General features: G+C 47.8%; 1 protein-coding gene across 4 annotated transcripts; it reads left to right on the forward strand.

The window, feature by feature from the left end:
* The first annotated feature begins 1,083 nt into the window (after positions 1 to 1,083).
* On the forward strand, positions 1,084 to 9,302 carry CCDC201 (coiled-coil domain containing 201). 4 transcript variants are annotated; one of them, XR_013225543.1, is made up of 4 exons: positions 1,437 to 1,544; positions 4,723 to 4,800; positions 8,154 to 8,179; positions 8,832 to 9,302. XR_013225543.1 is itself a non-coding variant. In XM_077304121.1 (3 exons), the coding sequence occupies exons 1-3, from the start codon at positions 1,368 to 1,370 to the stop codon at positions 8,928 to 8,930; spliced, it is 792 nt and encodes a 263-aa protein (XP_077160236.1). In that variant the 5' UTR covers positions 1,084 to 1,367; the 3' UTR covers positions 8,931 to 9,302. The 4 variants fall into 4 exon arrangements, 1 of the variants encoding a protein (XP_077160236.1); XR_013225542.1 differs by lacking the exon at positions 1,437 to 1,544 and adding an exon at positions 4,009 to 4,613; XM_077304121.1 differs by lacking the exons at positions 4,723 to 4,800; positions 8,154 to 8,179 and adding an exon at positions 6,390 to 6,905 and having other exon boundaries at positions 1,084 to 1,544.
* Positions 9,303 to 14,617: the final 5,315 nt, after the last annotated feature.

Here is a 14,617-nt window from a genome sequence, read left to right on the forward strand (position 1 = left end):
GGAGAGTGTGGAGCTTAGGTGAGGGAGAAACATCCATGGGGTATAATGCCATAGAGTCCACCCGCCTAAGTGGCTATGATCTCCAAAGAAACTGATCTCTGTTGTCTGGGGGCCAACAGTAATGGTGGAAGATCTCTGGATGCCCTCTGGAGAATGCTGATCGTAACTTGCACAGATCCTGCCATTAAGAAAATAGGATCCTGTCATGTGCCTTGGATCATCCTCAGGTAGACTTGCTAACTCCAACCTGGGAAATTCCTGGAGATTTGGGGCTGCAGCCTGGAAAGGACGAGCGTTGGAGGGAGGAGAGACCTCAGTTGAGCATGACTGTCCACCTCCAAAGCAGCCATTTTCTCCAGGGGAATTGATGTTTATCATCTGGAGATTTATCATCTGGGAATCAATATTTATGACCTTTAATTCTGGGACATCGCCAGGCCCCATCTAGAGGTTGACCTCCCTAACTGCAGATATACTGTGACCATAGTTATGCACCTAGTACCTTCACTTCTGGAATGCCAGGAACTGCACGTGGGATACCTGCACGTGGGCAACTTCTTCCAGAATTTTGAGAGTGGGAACCTAAGACTTCCAGTGGCCTTACAGACACTCTGACATTACAACTGATCTCCACACCTTGGAGTAGGGAAGCCGGTCTCCAGGTGAGAATACACCCAAAGCAAACGAAACCAATAGGCAAAAGGCTGTGTCTTCTTGAGATTGATTAAATCCTAAATAATTTTGCAACCAGAATGGGGTCCCAGGTATTCAATCCCGCTTTCTATTGCTTCTTCAGTGGTTGCAATTGTAATCTATCATGAAAGCAACACATTATGTAAAGTAACAAAATCATATTTTCATCGGTAACCAGTAAAGCACACCCTAACAATTTTAAGTAAGAGCCTCTTGAGTTGTGGCCATTCACAGATCCTAACAATTGCTTTAATCCAATCTCAGCTATGATCCAGGTGTGCTTTAAAGAGTCACGGGGACCTAGCAGAGAGCAATTACGGTGGGAGCGGCCAGATATTGTTCCTTTATATCAGATCTTTGATACATATACAAAGGCTTTGTTGGTGTTGATCCCCGACAGATCTGGAGAGTGCTGTCCTCTCTCCTCTCTACTTGTGAGGCTCAAACCCTGCATGGAATTCATTGGGGGTCCAGCAGGCTGTGCGAGCCAAACCAGACATCCAATTAATTTGCCAAACCTGCGATGCTCCTTCAATGGGAAAGAATCTTCACTATGGTCAGGAATATGGAAGGAAGACATGAACACAAAGCTTCAGAGGATCGGATCCTAGCTGTCCTTCAGAGCTGCCCCATTGGCCGTACTCGTGCAGGGATAGATTTGCACTGTCATTGGAATGACACAGCATGACACTGCAGAAGTGGAGCACCAGGCCGTCACTACCTCATGGGACTATAAAAAGAACAAGAAATGCACCTCTGCAAACGGCCACCTATCACTGACCCGCCTGGTGAGTTCCCTCAAGCCACAGAGTCTCTCGTCTGAAAGGCTAACTACCAATATTCCAAACGAGGTAAGGGCTGGTCTACCTCTCCTGTGTTTACAAAGGACGGAGAGCGTCGGGTCGGGATTTTTTTGGTCTAGCCACAAATGGCTCAAAATAGGTCGAGCTCATTCAGTGTCCCCTCTTCCATTGGGGACACAGCAAATAAATAACATGCCCGGACAGTCTATTTTCAGGATGTTTACTTGTGTGTTCAAATATGCAATTGTCAAATGCTTTCGTTTCCCAAGCCCTCTTTCGGGTCCTTAGGGGCTTAAGACTCTCGGCAAAACTCCTCTGGAGGCGTCCTCTCAAATTGTTCCTCCCCAGAACCTATAATACAATGATTCATACAGTCAGGTGAGTCAGAGCACGAAGATTCAGCCTGAAAGACAGACTGCTTGAAACCAAATGTTTGTGGCCTTAGCAACATGAACCATATTCCTTTGCAATACATTCACTCCCCGCACCCCCACACTATTTCTTCACATGGCTTCTAGAGGGCAGATCATAGCTTAAGGCAGGGGTAGTCAAACTGTGGCCCTCCAGATATCCATGGACTACAGTTCCCAGGAGCCCCTGCCAGCGAATGCTGGCAGGGGCTCCTGGGAATTGTAGTCCATGGACATCTGGAGGGCCGCAGTTTGACTACCCCTGGCTTAAGGCAAGGATCATGATGCTGCTGATTTCATTTCTCCCACATCATCAAACACTCCCGAATGACTTCATAAGCCTCAAATCCACTCTTTTGATCTCGTTAATGAAAGCGAACCCGTATATCACTTCCTAGTTCAGGATGACATTAGAAGAAGTACAGCTGGTGTTTTATACCACACTTTTTACTACCTGAAGGAATCCCAAAATGGATTACAAACAGCTTTCCTTTCCTCTCTTCACAATGGACACCCTGTGAGGTAGCTAGGGCTGAGAGAGTTCTAAGAAGAAGAAGTGTTGGTTCTTATATGCTGCTTTTCTCTACCCAAAGGAGGCACAAAGCAGCTTAAAGTCACCTTCCCTTTCCTCCAGGCCTCTGTGATCTCCATTGTGTTGCAAAGCTTGTTTGGTGATTTGGGACTGGTTATAGGGTTGCCAGTCCCTAATTAGAGCCTGGGGATCCCCTGGTTAGAAGAAGAAGCCGAAGCAGCAGAAGCAGCGTTGGATCTTATATGTCACTTTTCTCTACCCGAAGGAGGCTCAAAGTGGCTTACAGGTGAGGGTGAGAGAGACCTGATATTCCTGCTCGGTCCAAACAGCTTTATCAGTGCGGGGTGAGCCCAAGGTCACCCAGCTGGCTGCACATGGGAGAGCAGAGAATCAAATCCGGCTCGCCAGATTAGAAGTCCGCACTCCTAACCGCTACACCAAGCTGGCTCACTAAGAGAACTGGTCTATGAAAACAGCTCTAAGACAACTGTGCCTGGTCCAGAGTCACCCACCTGGCTGCATGTGCAGGAGTGGGGAATCAAACTCTCCAGATTAGAGGGTGCCACTCTAAATTGCTACACCATTAGGTGCATCTTCCAGTCTGCCTTGGACTGTGCATGCAAGCATGACTTATGTATTCCAGACCCTCTTGATTGGGGTGGGGTCCCCTGTTTATCTGGTGTTCCTCTTGGCCATCAGCAAGTTGGACGTTACCCCTCCGCAAAACTGGCAAAAAGCCGGGAATAAACATAATGTGTCAATGTCACCAGGAAGTGACATCACCAGGTGATGTGGGAGGGGAGCAACACTCTAGTTCTTTGGCAAAACTCTATGGTAGAAACTAATTCCACCATAGAGGTTTTGCCCACAAGGTAGAGCTGCTGAGGTCCCCACATCACTTACAGGTTACATAGGCCCATTGTATTTATTTGTGGCTTCTTCCCTCCCCACTCCAGGCAATTTCACCCCCATTCCCCAGCAGCTGAATCAACAGACCTTGCAACTAGCATGGCTACACTTTACTTCAAAGTGGCTCCTAGTGAACTGCCCTGAACCACGAGGAAAGATGGAGTAACAATGAATGAATGAATGAATGAATGAATGAATGAATGAATGAATGAATGAATGAATGAATGAATGAATAAGAAGTACCTGGAGATTCAGGAGTGGAGCCTGGAGAGGGTGGGCTTTGGGAAGGAAAGGTCGCCCTGGAGATCCCTTCTAATTCTATAATTATATGATTCTAAGAGGACAGAGATTTCTATAGCACATTCTGTCACCGGGAAAAATTACAATGATCTAAGAGTAGGTAAAAGGTAAAGGTATCCCCTATGCAAGCACCGAATCATGTCTGACCCTTGGGGTGACGTCCTCTAGCGCAGGGGTCCTCAACCCCCGGTCTGCGGCCCAGTGCCGGGCCGCAAATGCCATGGTACCGGGCCGCGCCTTCCTCCCCCCCCCCGCAGCGAGAGGGGGGGAAGAAGCAGGCACGGCCGCCGGCACACCAGCAACGCAAACGCGCACGCGCGGAGCTGCCGCGCATGCGTGTTTGCGCCCCCTGCTGGCGAAAACGCGCACGTGCGGCAGATCTGTGCATGCACGTTAGCGCCACCTAGTGGCGAAAACGTGCATGCGCGACAACTGCGCGTGTGCGTTTCTGAGCGGCGGCGGCAGCCGGGCCGCCGGCTCTCTCCAACCCTCGGAGGCGGTCCCCGACTACTAGAAGGTTGGGGACTGCTGCTCTAGCGTTTTCATGGCAGACTCAATACGGGGTGGTTTGCCAGTGCCTTCCCCAGCCATTACCGTTTACCTCCCAGCAAGCTGAGTACTCATTTTACTGACCTTGGAAGGATGGAAGGCTGAGTCAACCTTGAGCCGGCTGCTGGGATTGAACTCCCAGCCTCATGGGCAGAGCTTTCAGACTGCATGTCTGCTGCCTTGCCACTCTGCACCACAAGAGGCTCTAAGAGTAGGGGGAACCCCTAATTCCTCCCTAACCTAAAAACTTCCAATGGACTCAGCTTGTTACTCTCAAATCACAATCTGGCCGAGATGGGAGCTCCAGACGCTGAGCTGCTAACCTCCTGAAGAGACAGCAGCTTCAAGCAGCCAGGTGGCCACAGAGAGAGCAGCTGACTCAGATTATGGGGAGTGCTGAAGAGAAGAGCAGAGATGGTAAGAAACCAGGAAGAGTTTTGAAGTCCCCAATATGAAATGTTAAATTTACAGGATTATTCCTGTAAGAGAGAGACATTTTTGGCTTCCTGCTGGCTTTCCTCTGCAGGGATAATTACACCGTGGCAGCTGGGAAGGACCATTCAACCACAAGAGTCAAAACTCTCTTTGGAGTAGCTCTGCAGAGGTTTGTTCTGTTTGTCTCAATGGGGAAGTAAGGTTTGGATTGGAGGTTGGGTCTTGGTAAAAAAACAATTACACAGTGGCTTGTCAAGAGGGTCACCAACTCCAGACTGGGAAACCTGGAGACTTTGGGCTGGAGTTTAGGACAGGGACCTCAGAGGGGTCCAATGTAGACTTCCCCCTCCAAATCAGCCATTTTCCCCAGGAAAAATAGTCTCAGTATTCTGAAGATCAGTTGTAATTCCAAAGGATCTTTAGGCCCCACCTGGAGCATAGCTACCCTCCCTTTGAATGACAGCCTGTAGTTGGCATATTGGACTAGGATCCAGGAAACATGGCCTCTGTGATCTCCACTGTGTTGCAAAGCTTGCTGGGTGATTTGGGACTGGTTATAGGGTTGCCAGTCCCTAGTTAGAGCCTGGGGATGCCCTGGTTAGAAGAAGAAGAAGCCGAAGCAGCAGAAGCAGCGTTGGTTCTTATATGTCGCTTTTCTCTACCCGAAGGAGGCTCAAAGCAGCTTCCAGTCGCCTTCCCATTCCTCTCCCCACAACAGACACCCTGTGGGGTGGGTGAGGCTGAGAGAGCCCTGATATCACTGCTCGGCCAGAACAGTTTTATCAGTGCCGTGGCCAGCCCAAGGTCACCCAACTGGTTGCATGTGGGGGAGTGCAGAATCGAACCCGGCATGTCAGATTAGAAGTCCGCACTCCTAACCACTACACCAAACTGGTTTGGAGCCTCCCCCCCATGTTTTTGCCAGCCATCTTGTTATTTAATTTCCTATTTAAATTGGGATATTGGATTTTATATGTATTTTCAGTGAGAAGGTGTCCTTGCTGTCTCTAATGTTTTTATCTTCTTGTAAACCGCCACAAGCCAGCTGGTCCAGGAGTAGGCGGTATATCAATTTAATAAACATAACAAACATAACAACATTACATTTTTGGTCTCTCAGAAGAAGCAGGAAGTAAATGCAATGAACTGATGTTACCCAGAAGTGATACACGAAAGTCAGTGATATTAGGGAGGGGTGTGATGCTTTGGTTTTTGGGGGCAAAACTCTGCCATAGAGTTTCCCCCCCAAAAGCCAGAGCATCCCATTGCTGACATGCCAACATCACTTCTTGGTGACATTAGTACACTGCGTTAATTTCTGGTGCTCATTCCCGTTCCCAGAATGCACACCCCCATCACCCATAGGCACCTGACAACCACATCAAAGGGCTATTGTGAGGATAAAACAGGGAAGTGGGAATCCTACATGCCACCCTCGGCACTTCAGAAGAAGGATGGGATAATCAGCGTACCCAGCTGACAATCCATGCTCATGTTTTAAGTTGAACTGTGTGTCTGCAGGACCGTTTATGCACTGGGAACTTCACTGCCCCAGATTCCATGCAGGAGCACAAACTGTGGGCAGATAAGGCGCACTGAGCCAAATGCTCCCCTGTGTGGGTGCAGGAAGAGGTGGGGCAACCTGCCACAACTAAAACTCCAGCCTGCAGCCCGGCATGGAACCTCCAGTGCGTAAACGGTCTATGAAAGAAATTCAAATTCTCATTAGAAATCGTGTTGTTGTTGGTTTCTGTCGAGGTCCTTGTGGGGAGTTGTGTGACTGAAATGCCTGAGGACGAAGAAGAATGTTTAAACATCAAGAGGTCATGGAAAAGAGCAAGAGTGAAGCATAGTACCCCCACAGAGATTTCAATGCTCACCCTATTGGGGCTATCACCTGAGCCACAGAGGACATCCAGAAAGGCCCACTTCTTTGAGGGGCAGTCTCCGCAGTCCAAGAGACATAGCTCCAGGCATCTGCTCAAGAGGTCACCTTCTGTGTTATCTCACCCCAGCCAGGAATTTAGCTCTGGCACCCAGCTCACCTTTCCCACAAGGCAGCTTTCGACAATAACAGGTTCCGAGGAATCCCCTGAAACTCTGCACAAAACTGTCCTGTTTCCCAAGACATCAGGTGGGAGAATGAGAGATTCAGAGAAATCACAGAGGAAAAGTCCAGAGGTGGTGATGGAACAGGAGGCCAAGCGTTGGGAGAGGCCGGCCTCCCGAGTCTCAAGGGTCAAAACCAAAAAGCATCTCAGGAAACAGCTTATGGTAAATGTCACCTAGGAATATTTACCTTTCATAGAATCATAGAGTAGAATCATAGAGTTGGAAGGGGCCATACAGGCTATCTATTCCAACTGCTACAGGCCTTGGACAATTGGCCATTGAAATAATGTCAGACAAGAGTTAAGCATGAAATGCTGGAAGCAATGAAAAAAACAGGGCATTGCAAAAATGAGGTTTGGAAAAAAGCTTGTGAGGTTTTCCAGGTGAGCTGCCCCTCCATGCTTCACCACTGACCTCCTGGGAAGCGGCCTTCTATTGAATCCGATTCTTAGTCCATCAGGGTCAGTATTGCCTGCTCAGGCTGGCAGCTGTGCCAAAATTTCCCATACAAAATGTCGTCTTTTCAGGAGGAGATCCGAATGGCACAACCCATAACCCCACAGTTTTTGAATCCTTCCTTACAGCAATGTTTTCCCCCCCTCCCAATCTTAACTTGCCATGTTCCAGTGAGGAATTCCTGAGTTCAAATCTGTTTTCCTGCAATGCCGCCATTTGGAACACAATTTTTTTCAGTATAGTATAGCAACAAATGGATGCTTCAGAGGGTAGATGCTATGGCACTGGACCCCAGTAAAGTCCCTGTCTTCCCCAGGTTCCATCTCCAAATCTCCAGGAGTTTCCCAACCTGGATTTGACAACCCTGCCCCTCCCATCCCCCAATGGCAGCCCTAGAGGATCCAAGACCCCTACCTACCCTGTAATCCCTTTCAGCTGGCCCATTCCACACATGCTAGACCAGGGGTAGTCAAACTGCGGCCCTCCAGATGTCCATGGACTACAATTCCCATGAGCCCCTGCCAGTGAATACTACCCCTGTGCTAGACAATCTGCTTTTGCAGCTGGATGTACCTGTATAAAAACAGGAATGTCTTCTTCTAAAGTGCATTGAAAATGCATTACCCATTGTCTGTGGAATGCCCCTGGGTCTTTCTACATGCCAAGCACATGTTCTCCCCTTAAGCCACAGGCTGCCCCTGACAGCTACATACAATATAAGTTGTTGGATTAAGCACATTTAAATCCACTGAGCTCCAATGGCACATGGGGACGGGAAGTGATTAAGATGGCTTGGTGAAAGAAGCAGCTTAAAATGGTATGAGGGAGTTTCAGGAATGAGAGCACAGGTGGGCCTTTTCAAGGTGGTAAAGGTGATGTTGTATTCATAGCAGTCAGATCCTGAATTTTTAAATGTAATTTATTTTTACATTTGTATCCCACCCTTCCCCAAAGGCTCCGGGGGACTACGTCAAACCAAGGTATGTATTTAAAAATTAACCATTTTAAAATTCAGAAATAAGCATTAAATGCCCCCTCTTTCCTCTTGGAGAATGAGGGCATGAAATATATATCTTGATGGTTAATTAGGCAGAATCAGGGCAGGGAGGCTTGATGATGGAACAGCTCTGTCTTGCAGGTCCTGCAGAACTGTTTGAGGTCCGTTGGGGCCCAGGTCCCGTCAAGCAGACCGTTCCACCAGGCTGGGATCAGCGTCAAAAAAGCCCTGGCCAGCAGAGGTTGATTTGATCTCTTTGAAGCCTTGGATCCTAAGCAGATTCTGTTTGCTCAACCTTAATATTCTTTGGGGGGCACAGTAGAAGAGGCAGTCCCACAGATAACGACGTATCACATTCATCTTGTTCCCTGAGCACGAGGACTGCCGTATCCTTTTTTGGGTGATGACATCAGACCCGTTTGCTAAAGCAGGGTTAGTCAACGTGTGGTCCTCCAGATGTCCATGGACTACAATTCCCAGAAGCCCCCTGCCAGCAAACGCTGGCAGGGGCTCATGGGAATTGTAGTCCATGGACATCTGGAGGACCACACGTTGACTAACCCTGTGCTAAAGGACAAGTTATTTCCCCCCTCTAAGCAATAAACAACCCCACCCCCCTTCTCTCTCCATTTCAGGAAAGGAGAGTCAGAGCATGGGAGTTGCGCCAGCTGATCAATGTTGAAGAAGCCGTATCGCACAAGCTGACCATTGAGGACGTCCGAGCGTGGACATGAACAATGTCTACCTCTGCGGCTGCTTGGAATCGTGGGTGGAAATGGGGAAGGAAGTTGGAAAGAATTGGATGTCCTGATCCTGCGTGACACACGGGTTTACACCCAGAGAAGGTCTCCCAACTGCACACTCCTAACAGTAGTAACTTCAGCTTCTCCGACATTAATGAAAATGTCCTCAAAAGCACCAGGAAGAATTACATGCTATTTTTTTTTTTTGAGGGTGACTCTGGCTTGTTTCCCACTGAACAGGCTTGCTTTCTCCTCCATGTTCACGGCTATGTCCTATAGAAAGGCAGCCTCGGCTTTCTTGCAAAACAAGCTCTACGGGCAAAAATAAAATAAAATAAAAAAATCCTTTATCTAGAGTGTAATCAGAGCTGATGCAATGAAGGGGATGTGTTTGCCTGCTCCCAAGCGGAAAAAACAAGAGGCCCTGAGATCAGGTGGGGAAGAGGATAACCTTTAGCAGATTACTAATTAATGACAGTCAAGTTTGGGACAGTTTAGGGGCAGGTTTGTTTTCCACTGATTCTGTTCCACCGGATCCCTGCCCCCAGCCATAACCATGTTTGAATAATGTCCACTTCAGGCTGCCAAACCCTAGGTAATACCTGAAAATCCCGTGCAATTACAACTGATTTCCAGGAAACCAAGATTGGATCCCCTGGAGAAAATAGCTGTTTTGGAGAGTAGACCCTATAGCAGCCTTTCTCAACTATTTTACTATTGAAAAACCCTTGAAACTATTTTCAGCCTTTGAGAAACCCCAAAAGAAGAAGGTGGGGAGAGGAAGGTGATTGTGAGCAGATTTGAGATTCCTTAATTTTCTTTTTCGTTTATAGCAGTGGTCCCCAACCTTTCTGAGGTTGGGGACCGGCAGGGCATTGGGGCGCGTCCCGCGGCCCGCGCGCGGGCCACGCCCACGCATCGGGCTGCGCCCGCGAGCCGCGCCCGGCCGCGCCCCCGCATCGGGCCATGCCCGTGAGCCGCGCCCGTGAGCCGCACCCGCACATCGGGCCGCGCCCGCATGGGCGCGGCCCGGCCCCGATTCCTTCTCCCCGCCCTCCCGCAGTAAGAAGCTTCCTGGGCCGCAAGCTTCCTCGGCCGGGGGGGGGCAGGGAGAGGGACCCGCGGCCCGGCGCCATGGCCTTCACGGCCCGCCACCGGGCCGCGGGCCGCAGGTTGGGGACCACTGGTTTATAGGATTTATTCACCTTGCATCCCAGATATCTGAGAGAAAGGCATAATACATTTAAAAAAATAGTCAGTAATATCCAAACATGACAAAATGGCACCTAAAGTAAATTTCTGAGGTAAATATGAAGGTTCCTGCAGGAGATATGCAGCTGAGGAAATTAGAAGATGGCATACAGAGCTTGGAAACGTACTGGAGATCTTCCTGGAGGGCTTCTGCCCACCCCTAGTTGGAATGAATCCTTTGCTACCATGCTAGAGCATAACTCTAAGAACCTCTGTCAAGACGCCAGCCAAAGGGTTTCTGGGAAGCGGCTGCTGTGGGAAATCCCTGCCTTGAGGCGCCTGATGCTGCTGTATTTCCTTTCCATGGTGGTTTATTACTGTGCAAAAAAAAAACCCTGTGTGAATCAGCAGTTAGATGCTTCCCTGTATATTGGCGACTTGGTCTTTTGGTACCCATGATTTTCATGTGAAAAAAAACTAAGGTCAGTGGGTTTGTCTCCTCAGAACCCTGTGAAAATTCTACACTGTGGCTTTGTGTTCCTGAGGTACAAGTTTTCCCAGCCTAGAATTCGAGGAGAAACAAGAGTTTTAACAAGTTCTGGCTTCACCCCCTCCCGGGCTAACTGTTGAACGTGACGGGAGTCCTTTGCAGAAGTTCAAAACAGCTCTCCCCTCACAGGGTCCCCCTCAATGTGGCTTTCCACTATCAAGGGTGAAACCCGACCTTGACCAAAGTATTGTTTTTCAGGACTTTCATTAAGCAATCTCAACTGCTGACCATGACTAAGCTGTGATGGCAGAGTAAAGATAGAATCATAGAATCATAGAGTTGGAAGGGGCCATACAGGCCATCTAGTCCAACTCCCTGCTCAACGCAGGATCAGCCCAAAGCATCCTAAAGCATCCAAGAAAAGTGTGTATCCAACCTTTGCTTGAAGACTGCCAGTGAGGGGGAGCTCACCACCTCCTTAGGCAGCCTATTCCACTGCTGAACTACTCTGACTGTGAAATTTTTTTCAAGGCTTGGTCCCTTGGCCCCAGATCATCCTCGTCACTCTCCTCTGTACCCTTTCAATTTTATCTACGTCCTTCTTGAAGTGAGGCCTCCAGAACTGCACACAGTACTCCAGGTGTGGTCTGACCAGTGCCGTATACAATGGGACTATGACATCTTGTGATTTTGATGTGATGCCCCTGTTGATACAGTCCAAAATGGCATTTGCCTTTTTTACTGCTGCATCACACTGCCTGCTCATGTTTAGCTTATAATCCACAAGTACCCCAAGGTCTCGTTCACACACAGTGTTACCTAGAAGCGTATCCCCCATCCAGTAGGTATGCTTTTCAAGATGTGTGAAAAGGCTTCTTTTTAAAAAAATTTTGAGTCACTAAGGAAAATTAATTGGAAACAAATGGGAGGGCATGCCTTCTAAAGCCAGGGAGACGATCTCAAATGGGCCTCCCCTTAGAGGGGCAGCAATGTACCCAAAAATCCAGGTAACAAGCCAGGGGAGGCTCTTTTCATGGGAAATGCAAGGGCCTGCTCCAAGCAGAAAGGACACAATGCCTTCTCCCTCATGTGGAGATTTCTATGGCCGAAGCACACACGTCTAGTCCAGAGCAACTATTTTCACAGGTGGTTGGGCCTATCACAAAGACTGCAGTTTCCTGACATTTGCATTTAGATGCAACACAGGGATGCTGTGTTCTTGCTGGGATATTGTGGGTAGGATGAATGGCAGGGGGGCGTATCCCAATATCAACAGTTTTATCAGTGCCGTGGCGAGCCCAAAGCTGCATGTGGGGGAGTGCAGAATCGAACCCGGCATGCCAGATTAGAAATCCACACTCCTAACCACTACACCACACTGGCTTTCAACCCTAGTGGGCACCACTTTGTTAAAGAGCTCTCTGCCGGAGACTTTCCCACCCTTTGAGGATCAGATAGCGACTTCACAATGTCACTATTTTTGGTGCATTGAAAACAAGACAGTGGGCCAAGGAATGGAATCGATGTTGACCTTCACTGTGATGTTCTGGCAGTTTCAGAAATCACCAGCTAGGACATTCTGACCTAGAGTTCTGGAGCTGGTCCTCTTATATCTTCCAATAAAATGGACCATGGAGGGACCGGGGCTTCGAATAGGAGAAGCAAGAAAGACAATGTGCGCACGAAGGGAAAGTAAGCACAGTTGTTGGCAGCAGCCGAAGAAGACAGGACTCAGACTCACTTTCTGCGATTATCTGTGTCTCACCATCTAAGTGAAACCGCCTGGCCCCAGACTTGAGAATGTACAAACCATGTCTCTCCATGGGGACAGCGCAGGATGGTGAAATCCAAAATCCAGAGAACACATGGCCAGCAGATGGGACTCAGCAAAGATCAGGAAGCTTGGTAGATCTTTTCAAGATGGAAGCAAATGTTAAAAGAAGGACTTTCAGGATTAAAACATTCTGGATGACCTGAATCCGTTATAACTTCTGTACTTTGATGGTTCTCGAGGGGATTAGGGGGTTGCCTCTCTTTGGGGAATCCAAGATGCAAAAGTGTCTGCAGCCTATTAATCTTATTTGTAGGAACAAATCTGGAGACCAGAGGTCAATGAAGTTGAAAGTTTAAGTGTCTTCTTTCTTTGGTTTTGTAAAGGTGAGCCCATGTGGTGTTGGGATATGCAAGATCTGCAGTGGGCATAACTGAGCAGAACATAAAAGGCATCCTGCAGGGGGCATCAGAGGAGACCTGTATTCAGCATAGTGAAATTAGGAACTTCCTGATGATTTTCATATTATCTCCTCCAATGTCCTGATTGGCTCAACAGATGTCCTGCTTTTTTAATGTACTCCTTCAGACAGTAGCTAGCTAGTTAATAAGGTCTCTGCCTCTCCCTTTCCATACATAGTTGTTTCTCTTCATAAATAAAATTATTTTATTCTTTAAGAATCCTGGTGCTCAGCTCTCTCTGCATATTCACATTTTGCCAACATGTAGCCCGGGTTATGCTGCTTCTGTCTTTTGTTACGTGTCCTCATCAGCAGTTTTTCTCACTTCACAAAGGATCGGAAATTTAGGTCTTAGATATCAGTCTGCTCACTTTCAGTCCATTGGAAAAATATCCATGCTTTGAAAAATGGGGGATATTAAGACCTTGCATATGTTATGTTGCATCATATGTAGAATCAAGCAAGGTAAGTGGGAAAACTTCTTAATGAAGGAAAGAGGTCTTCTCTTGCAAAGTGTTTTGTTACCTAGTTCAGGGGTCTTTGTAGATGATAGTTTGTAGCTCTGGGCTTTGGGGGTGGAGAAGGTGCTGATGTAGAGGCACCAAACTTGCAACATAGCTGCAGGAGCCTCTCCTCAAAAGAACCCTCAATTTGCAAAAAGGTTAGACCAGGGGGTCCTTAGAGGATGACCTGTCCAAACCATTATTTCTTATGGTGAGAACAGACCAGAGAAGGGGTTTGGACTTGGGCCTATGTAGGCACAATATACATCCAATCCAACAAGTTTTGAGCCAGTTTGGTGTAGTGGCTAGGATTGTGGACTTCTAATCTGGCACGCCGGGTTCGATTCTGCACATGCAGCCAGCTGGGTGACCTTGGGCTCACCATGGCACTGATAAAAACTGTTCTGACTGAGCTGTAATATCAGGGCTCTCTTAGCCTCACCCACCTCACAGAGTGTCTGTTGTGGGGAGAGGAAAGGGAAGGCGACTGTAAGCCGTTTTGAGCCTCTTTCGGGTAGGGAAAAGCAGCATATAAGAACCAACTCTTCTTCTTCTTCTTTGGCACATAAGAACCAACTCTTCTTCTTCTTCTTCTTCTTCTTCTTCCCTAGTCATGGTGGGAAATCCCTTGCTGTCTATGATTTGAGGATCAAGGGGGGAAATTGAGAGAATACTGTTGACAATAACACTCTAGGAATTTCCCCAATGAAACTAGAATAATTCCTAGAGCATCACCCAAATTTACATCTCATACATCATGACAATCTAGGAATCCCCCGAGTCTCTATGGTCTTTACCATAGAGATCAGGGGCATTCCTAAAACATCATGGAGGGGATGTGACATCCCTTCTGGGTGATGCTGTAGGAATGCATAGTCAGAAATACATTATACTGAATTCAGTGGAACTTTTTAATGCACATATGTGCATCCTCCAAAGTAATACTGCATAGCCTTATCGATTTGACAATAGCTTGAGTCAATTGGATCAGTGAATAAACAGGAACTCTGAGTACATCTAAATAAGAATCACATGATTCGAAAAGGAGGCAAAGGGGAATGCCCCCTGTTGCCCTCTCTCAGTGGTGCCCTTGCATAAGAGTCTGGGAATGGAACTGGGCTTTCTTCACATGCCCAGAATGGGCTTAAGAATTGCCCCAAAGAGCCAAATCTTCTCAAAGGAACATTTATATTGGGAAGAAGATGCATCACAAATGCATCAGAAATTTGTTTTGGAATGCTTCCAGAGCAAAGTATACTTTTA

Source organism: Paroedura picta, chromosome 11, assembly GCF_049243985.1.
Source record: "Paroedura picta isolate Pp20150507F chromosome 11, Ppicta_v3.0, whole genome shotgun sequence".
NCBI classification, from domain to species: Eukaryota; Metazoa; Chordata; class Lepidosauria; order Squamata; family Gekkonidae; genus Paroedura; species Paroedura picta.

Excerpts from the sequence above, each read along its gene's own strand:
- CCDC201 (XM_077304121.1), top strand. The coding sequence starts at position 1,368 with ATGACACAGCATGACACTGCAGAAGTGGAGCACCAGGCCGTCACTACC. Across the intron at positions 1,545-6,389 it reads CTACCAATATTCCAAACGAG|GTCCTTGTGGGGAGTTGTGT; the intron begins GTAAGGGCTGGT and ends GTTTCTGTCGAG. Across the intron at positions 6,906-8,831 it reads ATCTCAGGAAACAGCTTATG|GAAAGGAGAGTCAGAGCATG; the intron begins GTAAATGTCACC and ends TCTCCATTTCAG.